The sequence below is a fragment of the Chenopodium album genome, chromosome 26 (assembly GCF_948465745.1).
Source record: "Chenopodium album chromosome 26, dcCheAlbu1.1, whole genome shotgun sequence".
NCBI lineage: Eukaryota > Viridiplantae > Streptophyta > Magnoliopsida > Caryophyllales > Amaranthaceae > Chenopodium > Chenopodium album.
This window is the reverse complement of record NC_137859.1, coordinates 34946025-34967278: the sequence shown is the minus strand read 5'-3', so window position 1 is coordinate 34967278 and position 21254 is coordinate 34946025. Positions and strand designations below refer to the sequence as shown.

At 31.0% G+C, this 21254-nt stretch overlaps 1 protein-coding gene and 1 pseudogene across 2 annotated transcripts; both read right to left on the bottom strand.

The window, feature by feature from the left end:
* Positions 1-4277: 4277 nt before the first annotated feature.
* On the bottom strand, positions 4278-8463 carry LOC145617116 (aldose reductase-like; annotated as a pseudogene). Its single transcript, XR_014107683.1, has 8 exons — positions 8319-8463; positions 8080-8130; positions 6037-6110; positions 5551-5638; positions 5256-5458; positions 5059-5130; positions 4538-4780; positions 4278-4367 (listed from the first exon to the last, which is right to left on the bottom strand). The product of XR_014107683.1 is annotated as an aldose reductase-like (transcript).
* Positions 8464-14221: 5758 nt separating this feature from the next.
* Positions 14222-17805, bottom strand: LOC145617378 (uncharacterized). Its single transcript, XM_081672070.1, has one exon. The coding sequence runs from the start codon at positions 16926-16928 to the stop codon at positions 14307-14309; it is 2622 nt and encodes an 873-aa protein (XP_081528196.1). The 5' UTR covers positions 16929-17805; the 3' UTR covers positions 14222-14306.
* Between the last annotated feature and the right edge of the window lie 3449 nt (positions 17806-21254).

Here is a 21254-nt window from a genome sequence, read left to right as displayed (position 1 = left end):
TATCCAATAAATAATTCAAGTGTCACATAAGCTTAATTGACCAATGAGATTTTAATAGTTACATTAATTAAATACGAAATATTATCTTTTGATATTAGGAATTTTGTCTAATATTTAACACAAATACGGAGAAAATGATATATTACGTACAACTAATAAAATAACAAATGTAATCACATAAATATGAAAAATATTTTTTTTAAAAAAAATAGATCGACTCGTGCATCGCACGGGTTTCATCTAGTATAAGTTGATTTTTGAGATTAACAATTCTTGTTTATCCCATGTCATTTTTGTAAATAAATTATTAACTTTTACCTTAACAATAGACTCACAATGATAATGACTGAATAAAGTTGTTGATTTATTTATTAAAATATTTTTGGTTTATCATAGAGAAGAACTTGGGCTTCGAGCTTCCTCTTTTATGGCTATATATACCTTTATTTTTATTTTTGCATTGTAACTCCTTTTTTACAACGACAATACATTAATTGAAAGTTACATATTCCTTGCTCTATCTTGACGGTTTGAGAGATCATTCCATTTTTTTTACTTTATTTTACTTTCAATTGAATATCTACATACTATTGTATAGATCGAGGGGAGACTATAGTTTTTTCACCTAAAAAGACATTACCACCTCTCTTAGATTATAAATAAAAAGGTCAAAACATAATGGAAAAATTGTTGGGAATAATCCCACCTTTGGGGCGTCCGCGAAAAATAATCCCACCTTTAGGATATTTTTAAATATTCCGACCGATATACTCAATTCGCTCAAAATAGTCCCAAATGACTTGTAACCGGTTGAATAGGTAATTTTTAAGCCTAAGCTACACGTATCATAACGTTATTGGTCTTAAAATAATTATTACTAACGTTAATTAACTTATTTAAAACTAACTTTCTTAAAATAATTTCTTAAAAAATAAAACAACCCCCACCAGGCCAGCAGCCCTAGCCCCAGCACCAGCCACCTCTCCGCCCCACCGTCAACCCACACCAGCCGCTGGCCTCCTCTGCGCCCAGATTGCATTTCCCTCGCGCTTGTCGCCGCCCCTCCCCTAACGCATTCTATCACCTCCTCCAACCGAAATTTAGGCTGGGAAGAGGAGGTCGAAATCGAGGCATGGGAAGGGTGGTGAAGGTCGAAATCTGGCTGAAGAGAGGGGGAGAAAGCCGAAAAAGGACTGGGGAAGGGGAGGGGAGCGAAAACGTGGTCGGGAAAGTGGGTGATCGGGATTGGGACGGTTTCGAATTGAAGGTGCTTGGTGGTTCAGGGGGACGGGGAGGGGGCTGGGATCGGGACGGGAGAGGGGTTTTCAAGGGAGGGGATCGATTGCGACGCCTGCGCCGGCGCTGGTTGGGGCCTGGTGAATTGGCCGAAGCCGCGGGCAGGGATTTGGGCTCAGGCGGCGGCTTGGGCAGCTGGTGGGTGGTTTTTTTTATTTTTTATTTATTTTATTTTTTCTTTAAAAAAATCTAACTTTTTTAAAAATTTATTTTATTTAATTATTTTTTTGACCAATCACAGTCCGCCACGTGTCACTATTTTGAGCGTTAAAGGTCGGATTATTTAAAAATATCCCAAAGGTGGGATTATTTTTCGTGGACGCCCCAAAGGTGGGATTATTTTTCGCGGACGCCCCAAAGGTGGGATTATTCCCAGCAATTTTGCCTCAATAATATTGGTCAATGAACTATGGTGCCTTTTTGGTGCAGCAGGCCACACCGCTGCCAAGTCAGCAAAAATAAGTAAATAACTGATCCGGATGCGCTCATAATAAGTTACTATTCACACGCATGTAGGGTTACAGGTATTGTCAGGGTTACTTGTATTTTTCAAGTGTTACTTGTATTTTTTTTTCAGGAGTTACTTGTATGATTACTTATTTAGGGGTTACTTGTATTTTTTTTCAAGAGTGACTTGTATAGATTACTTATCCAGGGGTTACTTGTATTTTTCAGGGGTTACTTGTTTTTATTTTTTAAGGGGTTACTTGTATGGATTACTTGTTTAGGGGTTACTTGTATTTTTCAGGGGTTACTTGGTTTTTTTTTTCAGGAGTTACTTGTATAGATTACTTATTCAGAGGTTATTTGAATGGGTTAATTAAAGAGTTACTTGTATAATTACTTATTCAGGGGTTACTTGTATGAGTTACTTATTCAAGGGTTACTTGTATGGGTTACTTCAGGGGTTAGTTACTTGTATGAGTTACTTATTCAAGAGTTGCTTGTAAGCCCTATACCAAAACTAGTAACACCCTACAAGTAACCCCCGACCAAAACCAGTAACACCGTACAAGTAACCCCTAACTAAATTAGTAAGACCCTACAAGTAACCCCTGACAAAACCAATCGCACCCTACAAATACTCTATAATCTGCTCATACTACTATTGCTGTTATCGTTGCTGATTTTTTGACGAAGAATGTTCGATCGAAGATTCCACGAATAAAGCGAGCTCATATTTCTTCGGTTCTCATTGATTTCACTACTTCAAATGTTGTTGATGATCTTAAGCTTAATTAATCGCAATTTTCATATCAATTTGACACCCAAATTCTACAATTTCAGGCTTTAATTGCTTCAATTTGGCAAAGAGGAGAGATAAAATGGGTTGAGTAGAGATATGCTTGTTTGTGATGTGTGGTCTGACTTGAAGAAGAAACTAAGAAAAGAGGAGAGAGAAAATGGGTGGAGTAGAGATATGGTTGTTGGTGATGTGTGGTTTGGCTTGGAGAAGAAGCTAAGAAAAGAGGAGAGAGATAAAGGAGAGAGAAGACTTATATATTTTTTAAAAAAATAAATAAATAAAATTGTGGTTGGCCACAGCATTTGACCACCACATACAAAAATTTGTGAATGAACTAATTTTGCCTCAATAAACTCACTCTTTATCAATCACCTATTATATAAGTACAAGGAAATTGTGCCAACAAGTACCATTTAAATGACCACATTTGAGAACAACTATCTTTTGAAATTTTCTTTTAAAAAAACTACCATAAAGTCACAAAAACTTTGAGTAGCACCACCACGTTTAATTTTCCGACAAGAATTTCCTGTTGAGAGAGCCTAGTGTATAAAATTTCATTCAATTGTGGTATAGAAAACAAGAGATTTAGGTTTCGTTTGGCATCACTGTGGTTTTTTGTTTTTTGGTTTTTTGTTTTTTAAAATCATATGATATATGTCACATAATGAATGAAAAATTAGTCAAACTTATTAAAACCATGATAATTATGAAAACTGACAACAGAAAAGTGGAAACACTTTTTTCTAGTTTCCTGTTTTTGGTTTTTCGTTTTCAAAAAAACTGGAAACTGAAAACAAAAAACAATGTCAAACAAGCCCTTAGATAGTTGATCGCTGTTATAGGTCAATTATCTTTAGTTTCACATTATAGTTTATTTAATTTTCCAATCAAATCTTAAAATTAGGATTTGTGGTAAAAAAAATTGAATCAAAGGCTTTACAAAATTGGGGGATTTGGGCAATTAAAGTGTATTATCCAATTTAGGGTTAAATTAGAGCAATATTGCCATTTAATTTGGGATTTTTGTATGGTAATTTTATAAAATATGCCCTTAAAACAGAGATTCTTGCCGAAAACAATAAATGTGGTAATACTACTTAAACCTTTTGTGTTTTTATGTTAGTTTTTTTAAAAAAAAAAAATGAAATGGTAGTTATTCTCAAAAGTAGTCATTTAAACGGTAGTTATTGGCAAAATTTCCTAAATACAATTTATTACTATACTTAGTTAAATTTACGCATTCACATCATTACAATGTTTAATTATTATAATTTGAAATGGAGAAGGTGTAAAAAAAGAAAAGAAAAAGTTTAGAGAAGTGTCTCAAAGTGTACCTACACTCAATTATTAATTGGTGTTATCTAAGATTGTGAGTGTACTTGCATGTTCAAAACATATATCACATTTTATTGCAATTTACATCATTACAATGTTTAGTTATTATAATTTAAAATGGAGAAGGTGTAGGAAAGAAAAGGAAAAGTTTTTAGAGAGTGTCTCAAAAGTGTACCTACACTCGATTATTAATTGGTGTTATCCAATATTGTGAGTGTACTTACATGCTCAACAACATATATCATCACATTTTATTGAAATGCATACAAAGCAGCGAAAATTAAGTGTCTTATTAGCTGCATGATTCTCTTCTAGATAAACTAATGCACATGAACAATTAACTTTAAGTTTAGAGGGAATTTAAGGAAACAAAAAAGTCGATATATAGATGCTCAATCTAATCTTCATGATCCCATAAATCAGCAACACTCTTAAATGGTCCATCACGCTTGTTAACAAACAGAGCTTCGCCATCCAACTCACGCTTCTGCACAATTCACAAATATTGATCATTATTAGATGAAGTATCGTAGAGATGTATCGAAAAAAATCTCTAATAATCATGTTTAAAGACTTTTTATTGACAATTAAAGACTATATATTGACAATACCTTGTAAAAATATTGACAAATTTATGAAGTAAAGTGTATATTGTACCTGGTTTTTAATGGTGCAAAGAGCTTCAAAATCTTGCTCAGGTATTTCCCAATCGAAGACGTGAACATTCTCTTTGAGATGATCAGGGTTGGTTGATTTTGGTATAACACTGGTTCCTCGTTGTAAGGCCCATTTGACCAAAACCTGGCCAGGGCTCTTGTTCAACTTCATTGCCACCTTATCTACCACTGGATCATGCACCAGATCTCGTCCTCCGTCTTGTGACCCTAATGGCGAATACGCCTACCAACAAAAGACATGTAAATACTCCGTGTGCCCTTGCTCTCCATTTCGAAATAATACGTGTATGAATGTAAATTTTGTGATTTTTAAACATGACGCTCCTCAAATATATATAGTAATGGATTACGAATATGATCCAACAAGATTAGAGTTACACATCTATTTATTGGATTAGCATATAACATTAATACATAATACATCCCAAACATTAGGCCATTAGGGTGAGACATGTTTTGCACAAGATCATATTAGCGAAAATTTAATAGAACACCCCTTACCGTTACGTGTATGCTATTTTTCTTGCAAGTCTCGAGCATTTTGTCGTTCCTCCATCCCGGGTGCATTTCCATCTACAAAATTAACCTCATATTATCAATTCCCTATGAATTATCAACGCATATCTATAGCTAATTATGTTGATTTGTTGAATATTTCAACCATACTACTTATATAATTAAGCAAAGGTACTAATTACCTGGCAAACTGACGGCTTTATTCGATATCAAGCAACTTGTTAAGCTTCTTGATTGTAAAATTACAAACACCAATGTCCCTTACAAGTTTTTCCTCCACGAGCTTTTCCATTTCCCTCCATACACCTTTCATGTCGAAATCCGTTACCTCCCCTGCCTTAGGTGGCCTACTAGCTCCTTCTTTCAAGTGAAATGGCCAATGAATCTGCAAATTAAATCAATTACTCTAGTTGTATCAAATTTCATGATTTACAAATCCATGTAATAGATGATTATTAAATGGGGCTGGTTAATTACAAGATAGAGGTCGAGATAGTCGAGCTGAAGCTCTCGAAGAGTATTGTTTATAGCAGGTCGAACTCTTTCCGGAGACAAGTCGGTACACCTGCATGGTATCATGCATGATACAATTAGCATTTCCTTAGATCACTCCATGTGAATTATGTTCCACATTATGATATGATCATATAAATTTATTTGTAAAGAAAAGGTAGCATGTGTACTGTGATCTTGTTAAAACCGCCTAAATATGTAATTCAATTAGAGACCTATAGTATGTACTCTATACTTAATTTTTTACTAGTAATATTTTTACTTGTTGAAAATTAAAGATATTGATTGTTAATAGTCATACTTTTACAAGCGTGATAGCTAGACTAATGAAGTGATTTATACGAGTAATAAAGATAACGGAGCTGAGGAAGTTAAGACACTAGATTGAACACTAGATTGACCATATATAGTGAACGGAATTAAGTTTTTGGCTTAGAGTTTTGAAGATACCATAGCTTTGAAGTGACAAAGATATTCTTCCTCTCTATGCCTGCATGCATGGCTGCTTTAAGTGCACGACCGACCTGGAGAAATAATAGATTAATAAAAGAATTAAAGTTGACATACTAGATTCATCTACCTGCCACATAAACATAGGGACATATGCATAAATAATTAAATAGTAGAGGTGGCCAATGATACATATAAAACCTTATTTTCCTCACGAAATTAATTTACTAAAATGAAAATATTTACATTTAGTAAAACTTAATTGTTTGACTGAATTATATTTTTACAGTCGAACAAGGCCTAAAACTTATTTTTATTGATTTTCTATTATATATGTTTTTAAGAGTTAGACCCTCTTATCTTCGCCTTTTAAAGGAGTAATAGGGTATGTTCTGGTTCAACTGATTTTTGCTTATTTGATCAACTTAATTATCTAAACTTATGAAACCATATTTTAATTGTAATTTGTACTTGAATAACTTTTAACAAAACTTTTTTTTCTTGAAGTGAACTTATATGAACTTATTACACCTGAAATAAGGTGAACGGAAACCCTAAGTCCAATTTAGTAAAGCTAAGTCCAATTTAGTATATATCAATAACTTTAAAGAAGAAATATACTCCCTCCATCCCTTTTTGCCCCATCGCAAATAATGGAGTCAAACTTCAATAACTTTAATACTGTAAGAGATAATATATATGTGTGGAGTCTTGTTGAATTCGTTGCATTATTGTATTTTTTATTAATATCTAGTTTTTATAATTTTTACGTGTATAGAAATAAAGTCATTTATGTTACAAGATACGTCTAAGAAACCGTGCAAAATCCGATGAGGCAAAAAAAATAGGGACATAGGGAGTAACATAGAATCATTAAGTTCAGTACTTCAGTGTACATAAAGTGAAAACAAAGTCTTACTAATTTTGATTGAATTGAATTAGTTTTATCGAATATTATTTTTTTTAAGGTGAAGAGAGCAAAATTTGTCTATGACTCCCTTATCTCACTAAGTTTGGCTTGTACGTCTTCATTTATTCATCGTCTCATTTAGGCCCTGTTCTTTTGAGCTTCTAAGCAGGGCAAGGCAGGGCAGAGCAGATTTCAACAGAGCAGCTAGAGCAGGGCGGATTGAAGCAAAGCACAGCAGAGCCGAGCAGATTTCATTATTATTATAAGTATTATTATGATTATAATATATTATTATTATTATTGTTATTATTATTATAATATATCATTATTATTATTGTTATTACTACAACTACTACTACTAGTACTATTATTAATAAATATAATTTTTATTATTATTAATAATTAGTATTATCTTTATATATTAATTGTTATCTTAATATTAATTTTTATCATAAAAAATCAATTATTATTATATTAATTATAAGCATTATTATCACTATTATTATTATTAAATATTAATTATTATTATTAATGCTATAATTATTAAATATTAATTATTAATTATTAATTATTATTATTATTAAATATTAATTATTAATATTCTTATTATTATTATTATTAAATATTATATTATTATAATTATTAATTATTAATTAATTATTATTATTATTAAATTTTAATTATTATTATTATATATAATAATTATTAAATATTAATTATTATTATTATTAAATATTTAAATATTAAATATTATTATATTAAATATTAATTAATTATTATTATTAAATATTAATTATTATTATTATTAATTCAATATTAAGTATTAATTTTAAGCAGAGCAGTGCAGAACAGGGCAGGACAGAACAAATTTCGGCAGGACAGGGCAGGGCAGATTTCAGTGAGGCAGGGCAGCTCTAAAGAACAGGCCTTAGTTGCCTAGATCATCGGAAAAAACTATTTCGCCAAAAATCACATCTTTACATTTTCCTATAAAAAAAAAACTTTCAAACAACTAATTTTGGGGTAATCTTAGCAGGATGGATCAGAAGACTATATAATATCTAATACGGAGTATGTATCATATATAATTTTTCACAATAATATAATAGTGCATTAATTAATAACTATTTTACCTCTTCTTGTACACCATATTGTGCTGCTGTATCCACATGCATATAACCAGCCTACAATAATAAGATTTACAAAACTCATAAGAGGGTTTGTACGGAGTACTACACACATAGTATCCAAGCAAAAACGAACTAATTAACCAACTTTAGATAGTTTTCTAAACATATAGACATATAGTCAAGTGTTGCAAGTATTTAAACGCGCATACCATAATAACTTTATCATAACATTAACACGATACCTCGGCGATGGCAGTGAAGACAGAGCTTCTAGCTTGAGAAGCAGATTTCCAAGTACCCAATCCCACCGCCGGTATTTTATGGCCACTCACAAGCGGGAAGTACTCCATTTCTTGGTCATGAGCCATAAATGTTGCCTGAGCCATAACTAATTATTGCAAGACCAAATTAAAATTAAAATGGATGGAATTTCTTGACACTTTTCTTGCTACCTAATAGTAACTTTCAAGTAGTTTCTATATAATTGGTTGACTTCACTTAGATAACTCATAGATTCATATAAATCATAATCCGTACTACGTTTGACGGTTTAGTGTACATGTGGGAGTGTTGCATGCATTCATGTTGGACACGTCATTTTTCGAGGTGTCGTGTCATTTGCTAAGCACCATAGACTCAATATAACTGATAGGATCAAAACTAGTGTATGGACCAAACAATGCTCGGAGTCATTATTATAATTGTCATATTGAGATATAATAAATATCATTAAAAAAAAATTAGAACTAATACAAAAAAAATATAAAATAAACATCTCAATAAAGTTAGATATATAATTAAATGCGTTACATATAAAAGTATATCTAAATGTTGGCTAAGATGATTAGTTTGATTGTGGATGATGTGGTATATTTCTAGTGTTTGAAAAATGTGCTACGTGATACATGTATTATTAAAGAATACTTTTTGATAGATTAGTATTTATAGATAGAATTTACATCCAGTGATATGTACATCTACATGTAAGTATGCAACCAAGCAAGTAAAACTATTTCATATAGCGTAACTTATTGTACTGTGTTTTTGTTACATGTAAGTATGCAACCAAGCAAGTAAACCTATTTCATATGGGATAACTTATTGTGTTTTTGTTGTTACGACGGAGTATATTATTACAATGTGCTTTTCTTTTTTTTTTTTTTTTTGACAGGAATGTGCTTTTCATTTGTGTAATAATATGTTTTGTTTTTAATTGTTGTGTGTTTTTATAATTATGTTGTTTATGCTCTTGATTCTGTGATTTTTTTTTTTTTGCCTATTTTAAATGTGCATTTTTTTTTTATTAATGTCCTTTTAAAATTATATTTGTGCTTTTAACTTATAATATAACATTAGTGTTTTTGTTTGGCACGCATGTACATTTATCACAAAAAAATTATCAATATTATTGTACCCTAGTTCCATGCATGTAGAAGTGTAGAAACATGTAACCTGGTGTTAAGCGTGATGGGAATTTTGTTGCCCACCATCTAACTAGGTTAGTGCCGTTGGGTTTTGAACAATAATGTTGGGACTATCTTGTTTCGGACGAGGTTGCCTCGTATGTACTTTTGGACACTCTCTCAATGAATTAATGCACTAACTGCTTTCTTTCGAAAGAAAAAAAAAAGTTCTAATTAGCGCAATTTGATGGTCTCACTAGTCACCACATGCACGGTAACACTTAGAACTTTGAACTATTTATATAATTTATTTGTATTCCTAAGTGATTTTATGCGACATTCCTCATTAATTCATTCCTTAATGTTCGTTACGAATCTACTTTGTTTCATTTTTAGCAAGAGTTTTTTTAAAAAATTTACTCTCATTTAGCTCACCACACCTAATTGAATTGTATTGTTGGGCAATGTATAACCACTCCTTTGAGTACGTTTGATCCTCTGTTTATTGGCCCATCTTTATACTCTCCCTTAGTGTCTTTATTGTCATCAAATGAAAGAAATACTATTCCAAAAAAGAGTCTTTATTTGCTGATTAGTTAATTCCGTATGATAAAATTATGTTTGGTGACATGAATTAATAGCTACAACCAATAACGTAACATGATAATGTCCTTACTCAAAAGTGCTTTCGGGTGAAGTTTAGGACGGAGTCATTGCAATGCATATAAAGTTATGTGCAAGTATTAGGGTAAGTGAGAAGAAATAAAGAATTAATTGTGTATGAATTTAGGTATCTCATTATCAACAAGTAAACATATACACAGTTACAAAAAGTGAATATCACTACAAATGGAAGCTATATTATGCTCGTATATTGATCGAAGTACATTAAACAGAAGTATTTGTTATATGTGCATTACGAAAATCTTCAACATTTAATTATTTTTCTAGCTTAGGTATAACCAAGACCATTTTTTTAAACTAAGTGCTCACGCATGATATATACAAACACATGGATATAGACAAATAGCTCTGATTATTTATTATTTACTTCAAGGTAAAAATAGTTGTACATATTAAACTATTGTAGACTCGCAAAGACAAAATTTAAGCGAGTATATATATTTTTCTTAATAACAAATGTCTCATAATGCCCTATATCTAAAGACATTAGTAAGTTTATTTATTCATCATCACAACCCAAAATGATTAAGAAAATCATTCATTTAATTAATTTTTTGAAGGGGGGCGGGAGATATATAAGCTCCCTGACAACAACACTCAAAAGGATAATTTGGCCCTTCTCCACAGAAATACGTATATGTTGAGATGCCCGAAGCTATGCATTTCTTGTAACATTCCTGTTGATACTTGCATGGCCCTACAAATATGCAATTTTTGCTCCATGTATCCACCTCACCTAAGACATCAATTGTTGATTATCATCCAAGATTATTACTAATGTATATTATTCAACAAACAAGAAATACATATATAACAATGTGTAAATATATAAGTGAAATATATAGGTAAAATTGATTAATAATTTTTTGCACTCCGTCATTTCCTCAAAAATCTTCTTAATTACATTATACGAAGTATATGATTTGTTAATGTAATTTCTTTACTATTAATATCTTTAGTTCGTAATTTCTTTATTATTAATATTTTTAGTTTCATAATATGGAGTTAAAGTAATTTTGTAAATAATTACAACAAACTGAACCAAATTTGACAACACCCTTCGTGATACATTTTTTTTCCATATGCATAAATTGTATAAGTCTATAAGTTGATCAAATTTTTAAAGTTTGATCATTAAAAAATGTGAAGATAGATAACTAACGGAGGAAGAACTAAAAAAATAACATAGTTTTGTTTAGATCAAGTAGCAATAACAAAATTTAAAAATCTTGCATAAAGAAACAATTAAGATATAGAGAGTTGATAATATGATTAAGGTTAATGAAATACCTGTAGATGATGCAACAACCACACAAAGGGCGAGACAAACAAGTGCCAATTGATGTTTTGATGCCATTCCTTCGCATAAAATATTGATCTTTTACTTTCGTTATGTTGAATTAGAGAGTTGTTGTCTATAATAACATTCTTTATATAAATATATATAGCCATGAATATTTAAATTACTACTCTAAAATGGGTAAAATCTAAAAAAAAGGTATATCATCGAACCAAAAGATTGGTTTCACGGTCGAGTTTGATTTTCTAATCAAATTATCCTTTATATACAACCATCTAAAATCAATATATTTTCCATCACGGCATAATTGTTTCTATATTTAATTTTTACCATCAAAATTTTCAATAAAATACAAATTAAATTTAAGATTTTCTAACATATGCTCATGGACATGGGACACCCATTAACAATTATAAATTTATAATATACGTTAAAAATGTGTGGCCAACCACATATAAAAAATTATGTTATATTATTAATTAATAAGTCAAATAAGAATCTTTGCATATTTTTATTAAGAGCAATATTTCCAAAGTTATTACTCCGTAGTCCGTACAATTAAGATAGAAGTACATTTTTATTTTTAAGTAAATTAAAATAGAAAAACTTCATAGTTTATAAATTTTCTTTTAGGATTCACTATTCCGTATATATTCCTAAATCTGTAGAATTTTTAGTTAATTTGATAGCAAAGCTACAACACAAACTTTTAAAAAAAACGGGTGTACAATAATTATTGTACATCCATTATAAAGATAGACTAAAGTGATCAAAAGTTACCCCTGAAATGAATAAAAGTTACCCTAATATGCATAAAAGTAATTCAATACAAATAAAAATTATTAGTAAAAAAATCACATTTTAAATGGCTAAAAATCAATTATTAGTGATTGAATGTAATTAAATTACCATTATAAAACTTTTCTTGTTGTCTATCTATATAAAAATTGTATTATGTTTAAAGTTACCTAAAAAAACACAAAAAGTTACCCTAAAATTAGATAAAAGTTACCCTTATACTGCTCGATGTACAGTAATATTAGCGTAAACCGGGTGTATACAAAAGTTTTTGAAGCTACAATTGAAAAATATATGTAGTATATATATTTTTTGTTACTTAATTAATTGTTTATGAGCAAATGTTAGACAAATAAATAGAAAGTTACCTTGCATAGTACCTAAAGCAATACTACGTATAATTTAATTTGGCATGCACAAGGGCAATAGTCGTGCATATTGTATCAATCATATGATACACAGATACAGTACAGATAGTGTTTGCAAGGTAATGCCTAGGGGTGAGCAAAAACTGTGGGTACCCGGTGTTGGAATTGGAACCGGTTAGGACCCGGTGGGTCTGGACCCGGACCCGGTTATACCGGTTCCAATTCTGGGTCCAAAATATAGGACCCGGTTATATCCGGTTTCAATTCCGGGTCCTATAATTTTGGACCCGGTACCCACTGGGTACCCGGTTATACCAGTTCCATTACCGGGTACCCGGTCTTGGAATTGGATTTTTTAGTGCAAAATATGCTATTTCGAAAATTCGAATGCTTGGATTTTTTTTTTACAGCCCAAATTTGTGTAAGCCCAACATATTAATGTACTCATATATCTTTTCTCAACAGTAACCCTAAAATCTCACAGCCTCCATCACTCTTTCAGATCTCACATTCTCATGGTCTCACCCCTTGTCCCCTTCACTGCTCAGTGCTCACCTTCTACTCGGACTTTCCATCACGTCAGGCCGCCAGCTCCGTTCAAGCTCTCAGATCTCACCCCTTCACGGCGGCTCCGTTCAAGCTTCACCACTCCATCAGCACGGCGGCTCCGTTCAAGCTTCACCACTCCATCAGCACGGCGGCTCCGTTCAAGCTTCACCACTCGGATTCTCCATTGAAGCTCTCACCGTGACTGTGTTGTTGCTCATATTGTTAAAGGTTCTTCTCCTTTCAAGCTCTTTTTATAATTTTACTAAAAATTTTAACTTATTTTAGTAATTTATAATTTTATATACCGTAAATTTTCTGAAATTTGTATTAGTTTTGCATGTTTATGATAATTTTAGTTAGTTTCTCATGTTTATGAAATTTGTATTAGTTGTGCTATTTTTTTGGATTAGCTTCGCATGTTTGGGTAATTTTCTGGGTTTGTGAAGTTCTGGTATTTTCTTTCAATTGTGTTGAGTTCAAATTTATATGTGGGGTTTATTTAATTCGTGTTATTTTTGCTGAATTTTGTAAAATTTGTTTGTTTTTAACAGAATTTGGGAGTATTCAATTGGTCAAATTGATGAATTTTATCTGGGATGTTGATTATTCATTGAACCCAATTGATGAACTTACAGCATTATGCTAAATTGCGTAGCTTTAGTCGTTAATTGTAGTATTTGATCAAGTGGGTCAATGCTTGATTATGCTCTAATAATATTTTTCTTTTTGATGTTGAATTATGAAGAACTAGGAGGGTTTAAATCTGATAGTTGAAAATGGGATGCATTCATTTTACTGCAAGTTTGGCGTGCTTAGAGAATTGATACTCTAAAAATGAAGAAGTGATATTGTGCTATTTTTTTATTACTGCAAGTTTGTATAGCAATTTTCTCTAATTTTGGTTGTGATTTAATATATATATAATTTATATATATGTATATACAGGGCCGTCTTAATCATTTTGGGGGCCCTGTTCTAAACTTAGAAATTGGGCCCTAAAATTTTTTTTTAACGAAATTATCATATAACAACATATTAAAAAGAAGCCAAAAAACACAAAGTACTTTATTTAAATTGTAAATAATATGATTAATATCAAAATACAATCTTAATTATTAAAAGATCAAACTATTTAAATAGAGCTATTCTTCTAGCATTTCTTGAAGCAAATTCATCAACCATATCTTCATATTCCACCTTCTCCAAAAGATCATTTTCAATTGCTAACAACGCCAATCCATTAAGCCTTTCTTGTAACATGGTAGACCGCAAATAAGATTTCAACAACTTCAATTTTGAAAAACTTCTTTCTGCAGAAGCAACTGTCACAGGAATAGTCAATAAGATCCTATAAGCAATACTAGCATTCGGAAAACAATCTACATCATTCAAAAAAGATAATATATCAATAGCTCCCATCTTTTTTGTTGGCATTGATGGAAAAATATCTCTTAATAGCTTAAACTCCACATAGAGTTCATTTCCATCAATATCAGATTGCCCATTATGTCTTAATGCTTGCTCAAAATGACTACAACATGACTTCAAAGATGCATCATCTAATGATTCTAACTTTTCAGAAGTAAACATGAAACCAAATATACTTTCATACTCTTGATATTGCTCAAATCTTTTATTAAGAGAAACAATAGCCTGATCAACAAGGATAAGAAAATAGTTTACTCTAAAAGATTCTTCCCCTGATAACTCAACAGAAGGGGTATCTAAATTCTCATCAAATTGTTTTTTTCTTTTAATAACACGCCTTTGAGGAAATATTGGATCGATATTCAATTCGATAGCAATTTCTTTAGCATCATTCAAGGCACTATAAAATCCAGCATCTCTATACTTTTCAAAATATGAAATCAACTCCTTTATTTTTTCCATAGCAACATCAATAACCATATCATTTGATTGCAAAAGCTTGCTAACCATATTAATTGCAGACAATATCTCAAACCATATAATAATTGACATTAAAAACTGAAAATCACCTAGCTCATTTGTTGCCAAAGATTTAGCTTCACTACTTAGTTTAGAATCAAGGGGATCATTCTCTGACACTTCAAGTAAAGCTTCTCTAAAATCTGACATTTGACATTTTATAGCTCTGACACTATCTATACGACTCTCCCAACGAGTGGATGACAATGATTTCGGAGTTAACACTTTTACATTATCTTTCAAAATTTGCCATCTCTTAGTAGAATTAGCAAAAATGGTATATATGCGTTGTATAACTCCAAAAAAATCCTTAGCTTTATTGCAAGAGTAAGCCATATCACACAATGTTAAATTAAGACTATGACAACCACAAGGAGTATAAAAGGCTCTTGGATTTATATCTAAAAGTTTCTTTTGTACACCTTGATGTTTTCCTTTCATATTTGATCCATTGTCATATCCTTGTCCCCGTACATCAAATATGTCAAGACCAAGATTTTTCAATTCTTTTTGTATAACATCAAAAAGCCCCTGACCAGTTGTATCATTCACATTTAAGAATCCTAAAAAAGATTCTTCAACAGTAACTGAATATCTAGAGACATCCACATATCTTATTATTAAAGACATTTGCTCTTGGTGACTAATATCAGGAGTACAATCAAGTATCACTGAGAAATACTTTGCTCGCTTGATTTTTTTTAAGATTTCATTTTTAATTGCAGAAGCAAGCAAAATTATTAACTCGTTTTGGATGTTATGCCCAAGGTAATGAAAGTGTAAATTATCATTTGTGATACGTCTAACATGCTCTTGGATAATTGGATCAAACTCTGCTAACATTTCAATCAAGCCCAAAAAATTGCCATTGCTATTTTGATATAATTTCTCGTTAGAACCACGAAAGGCCAAACTATGTTTAGCAAGGAATTTCACAATTGAAACAATTCTTTTTAAAACATTTTTCCAGTGATCCTTTTCCTTCTCAATTAGTCTTTGAGTCGTTTTATCAATAGTTTCATTCTTTTTGAGCCTTAGACGCAACTCATACCAAGTTGTCATATTCTTAACATGTTCAATACCGGTTTCATGCTCTTTAAGTCTCTCACCAATATGTGACCAATCACTAAAACCATCATTAGTTAATTGACCTCTACCAATTCCTTTTTTGAAAATTTTACAACAAAAACAAAATACTCTATCAAGTTCTTTTGAATAAACAAGCCAATCTCGATCACATTTCTCTCCATTAGATAAAACTCTAGTATATAAATTAGCCGTAAAGCGTCTAGAAAATTTATCTTTAGGACCCTTTACAATAGAATGGTCTCTTTTAGGGCCTTTCGTCACTACTAAATCAATCATTTTCGATTCAAGAGCATCCCAATTTCTTGGATCAAATATATCAAAAGAGTAATCAAATTGGGTTGGTTGCTCTTCATTATTATTTCCATTTTCATCAGTATCATGCTCTTCATCATCATCCAAATTATTCAAATTATCATTTTCAGTGGGCACATCAAAATCAACACTATTAACATTCTCAGTAAGAACATTTTCAGGAATTTCAGCATTAACATCATCAACATTCTCAGGAATTTCAGTATTAACATCATCAACATCATCAACATTCTCAGGAATTTCAGCATTAACATCATCAACATCTTGATTTTCAACAGAAATTTGTGGTTCTTTTATTAGAAATTTGTGAAGGGATCCTCTTAGAGATTGAGTTAACTCTTCATTTTTTTTCTTTTTCATACGTTTATCATGACCACAGACATACTTTCTTTTGGGAGGCATAATTAAAATATAAAAATAAAATTTTAACAGTACTTTTTTTTGAAGACAAAAAAAAAAAAAAAAAATTGCAAAAAACAAACAATCTGATAATCGAACAAACAATACTAATTATACAATCAAAATTAATAGTACTTACTAAATACTAAATACTAACAATCAAACAATACAATTAATCTAATAAATACTAATTAAACAAACAATCAAACAACTCACCCAAAAAACAATAAATTATACAATTAATCTAATAATTAAAATTGCAAAAGGATAGAAACAACCTGATAATTGATCCACTTGCCATTGATATATGATAATTTAGTAATTTTTGTGCTACTGTGGTCTGTGGATACACAACCGCAAGGACAGCAACGAACTCGCACAACCGATTGCCGATTCACGATTTGCCGCAACCCCCTTGGCTTTGAATCTCTGATCTTCTTGTTAACCAATTTCTTAATTGTTTTTTTATTTGTTAAATGTAATTTGAGTACGAAGAACACAAGTAATTGAAAAAGATTGAAGATTGAAATGGAATTTATAAGGGGTAAAAAATTTTACCGTTTGATAAACGAAAATTAAGGGGTTTAATTGTGGAATACACGAAATTAATATCTCCATTGAAAGCAATTCGAGATTTGAGGAAAAATTCTTCATACCCGTTGTAATTTTTTTGAAACCAAAATGTCAAATTTGGAAAATTAAAAATTTGGGGGTAAAACAATAAAATTAATTGACAAAATAGGAAGGATTCAAAGAATCAAAGAAAGGAAATTAAAGAAAATTTCAGAAATTTTGGGAAGTTGGGGCTATTTTGATGGAGCTAATTACCAAGGAAGGAGATGAAGAATCTAGAGAAGTGGGGAGTAAATGGAGGAAGTGAGGAACAGCTGTATTCACGTGAGGAGTATGAGTTGCTGACTTTTTTTTTTTTTTTTTTTTTTTTTTTTTTTTTTTTAACTTAAAGCTTGGACTCCAAAATTTTGGGCCCTCCCAATTTGGGGGCCCTGTGCTAAGGGCCTGTTTGCACAGGTCCTTAGCCGGGCCTGTGTATATATATATATATATATATATATATATATATATATATATATATATATATATATATATATATATATATATATATATATATATATACTCTTATGATTTTAATAAATGTGCTTTTTTTTTACAGGTTATTTGTGAAGTGTGCTTCATGCTTGGAATCAAGAGATTTTACCTTGTAATAAAGTAGGATGTTTTATGATTTTATGGACTTTATGTCATTTTGTAAACTTGTCATTTTGATGAAGTTTGTATGGACTTTGTGGAACTTATTATCAAGACATTTTTAATTATGTAAACATTTTTCAATGTTTTTTTTTTCTAAGTTCAGAGATTACAGGAAGCAGGTAGGTAGTAGGTTACAGGAAGCAGGTTAAAATTTCAATAAAAATAGCTTGCAAAAAAAAAAAAAAATCAGTAAAAATAGCAAGTAAAATAAGGAAAATAGAAACCGGGTACCCGGATTTGGAACTGGTACCCACCGGTTCCAATACCGGGTCCAAAATTTGAGGACCCGGTATAACCGGTTCCAAGACCAGTTCCAAGTATCCAGGACCCGGTACAACCAGTTCCAATACCGGGTCCGTCAAAATCAACCGGGTACCCGGTTGTGCTCACCCCTAGTAATGCCACTAATGCATGCTTCAACCCTGTTGTGACCTTGTGGGTTTGAGGTGAGCATTTTTATGAATATGTTGCTGGTGGAAATAAAGACATGTTTTACTAACCATAATTTCATTTATTTCAGAAAAAATAAGTGATGATAAAGATAATAATATAAGTTTACGAAAAATAATTATTTAAATTATGATGATTTAAGGGATAACAAGAACGATCTAAGTTCAATTTATATATGAAGTATAAAATAAGTTCTAATCAGTCATTAATTTTGATAAGTTTATAGAAAAGCTAAGGTAAATTTAGATAAGATAAATTTCGATAACTAAAACAATTGAATAGTACGACTCCCTTTCCTGAATGGTTAAAAAGCTCACCACAAGTATGGTTTGGAACAGTGGCGTATCCAGGAATTCAAAAGTGTGGGTTCGGTATTGTTACAAAATACTTCCTCCGTTTTTTTTAGTTGACACCTTTTGACTTTTACACTATTTTCACAACACACTTTGACTCGCTTTGTGGTTTATAGATACGATAAAACATATTCATGTTGGCAAACGTGATAAATATTGCAACGTGATAAAACATATTCGTGTCAACTAAAAAAAATAGAGGAAGTAAGTTATAGCCCCCAGCTTTTTTAAATTGCAACGTTGAGGATTTTATGCTTGTCAATGCAAATTCTTTAACTATAATATCTTAGATTACATATTTGTAAAAATTAAAGAAAGTTGACATCATTAAATCGTTTTTCTAGACGAATTGAATTTAACAGGATACCATTTTTTTTTTTGAGAGAAAATAAGATACCATTTGACTCTACATATTTTTCCCCAACATGAGAATCACAAATTTAAAAAACAATAAAAGAAGTGTGAGTAAATCTTGTAAAATTACAAATGTTGCAATATTAAATTTGAATGTAGGTTACATGGTAATCAAACCTTTGTCCTTGAAGAAAAAGGGGGGAAAAAAGACTAAGAAATTAGAAGCAAAGGGGAAAAAAGGGTTTAAAAAAAAATGAACTTATAAAGGATCGAAACTCTGACCAACAAGCACAAAGTACAATTTAGTTAGTCTGGCCTCAACCACTATGCTCCGCTGCTTTCCAACTTGTACTTTTGCACATTAATGGTATATATACGTTTTTCAGGTGTTATTAACAAAAAAAAAAAAACTTATAATTTTTTTTCAAAAAATCTGTGGGTTCAATGAACCCCTTGAACCCCCCCTAGATCCGCCCCTGGTTTGGAATGGTGTCAAAAAAAAAAAAAAAGTATGGTTTGGAATAAATACAATGTGCTATCACATTCTTTTTATTTAATTTGCTGATTGACTAACTACTCTTGATATACATAAAACAAAACAATATTAAGCATGTTCGATAAATGACTTTTAGCTAGCTTTTTTTTATTAGCTTTTGGCTATTTAGGTCGTCAAACAACTAAGAATGTGTTTGATAAATGGATTTTCAACTATCTCATGAAAAGTCAGCTTTTCTACCAAAACTAAAGGCTAGTAAGAGGTATTGCCTTTTTGCTTTTCGTGTGTAAAATTACTTTTTAATCCTTTCTTTTTTATCCTTTTTTTTTGGTATAAACTAGTAATAAGTAAGGATAAAAAAGTTGTTTCAAAAAAAAAAGTAAGGATAAAAAAGTAATTTTTGTATAAAACAACAAGTAGCCATCAACCACATTTATCAAACATAACTAGCTTTCTGGCCCGTGCAATGCACGACTTGTTCATAGAAAACTGCATTGAGAGATGAGTGAGGAAATACCAATAAATAATTATGAGTGTAATATGTAACTGAAAACATTATTAAAGAAATAAAAATTTTAGGACTTTAGTTTGAAATGAGACTTAATAGAAAGAAGATGGAGGGACTAAAATGAAAGAGAGAAAATAAAATGTTGAATTAAAGAGGGGAGATTAAGATAAAGTGTTTAATGAAAGAGTTAAGAAGAATTGTATAATTAAAAATTAAAAATATAGTATAATTAAAAATTAAAAATATAAAACGACATGTGGCACATTGAGTTGAAGAAGATGATAGGGAAGTGTAATAGAATGATGACATATGTCTTTTTTGGTTTGCTTTTTTAAATACTAAGTATAGATTACCAAACATACTTATTAATGGTCATTAGTCAATAGTTAAACAAGCAACTCAAAAAGCTAATATAAACAGCTGGTTGGACCAACCAAGAGAAACAACTAGCAACTAGTTGCTAAACAAGGCCATTGAAACAAATGAGTTTAAGTGGAAGTGGAAGACGAGTAGTTCAACTTGGGTGTATGTTGAGCTTGATTAAAATGAAAAGACACTTAGAACAGGTATATATTGAGTTGGGTTAGACTAATTTCGAGTCTATATATAGAAAATTATCCTTTGTGCGAACTTAATTCATTTTAACTACATTTGATTTTGGTTCTGTCAGTTCAAGTTGGGTTTGTTTTGGACTTTTGGTCATCCAACTTTGAGTCAAGGTAGGTTAAAGTGTAGTCAATTGATCATGTAGTTTCAGGTAGTATGAGGGGTTTGTTCGAGGCATTCAAGTCGAATCAGTTTTATAACAAGACCCTTATAGATAATAAAAACCCACACAATTTCATTAATTTTGTATTAGTTGACAATAAAAAACCTAATCAATCAAATAATATCACGAC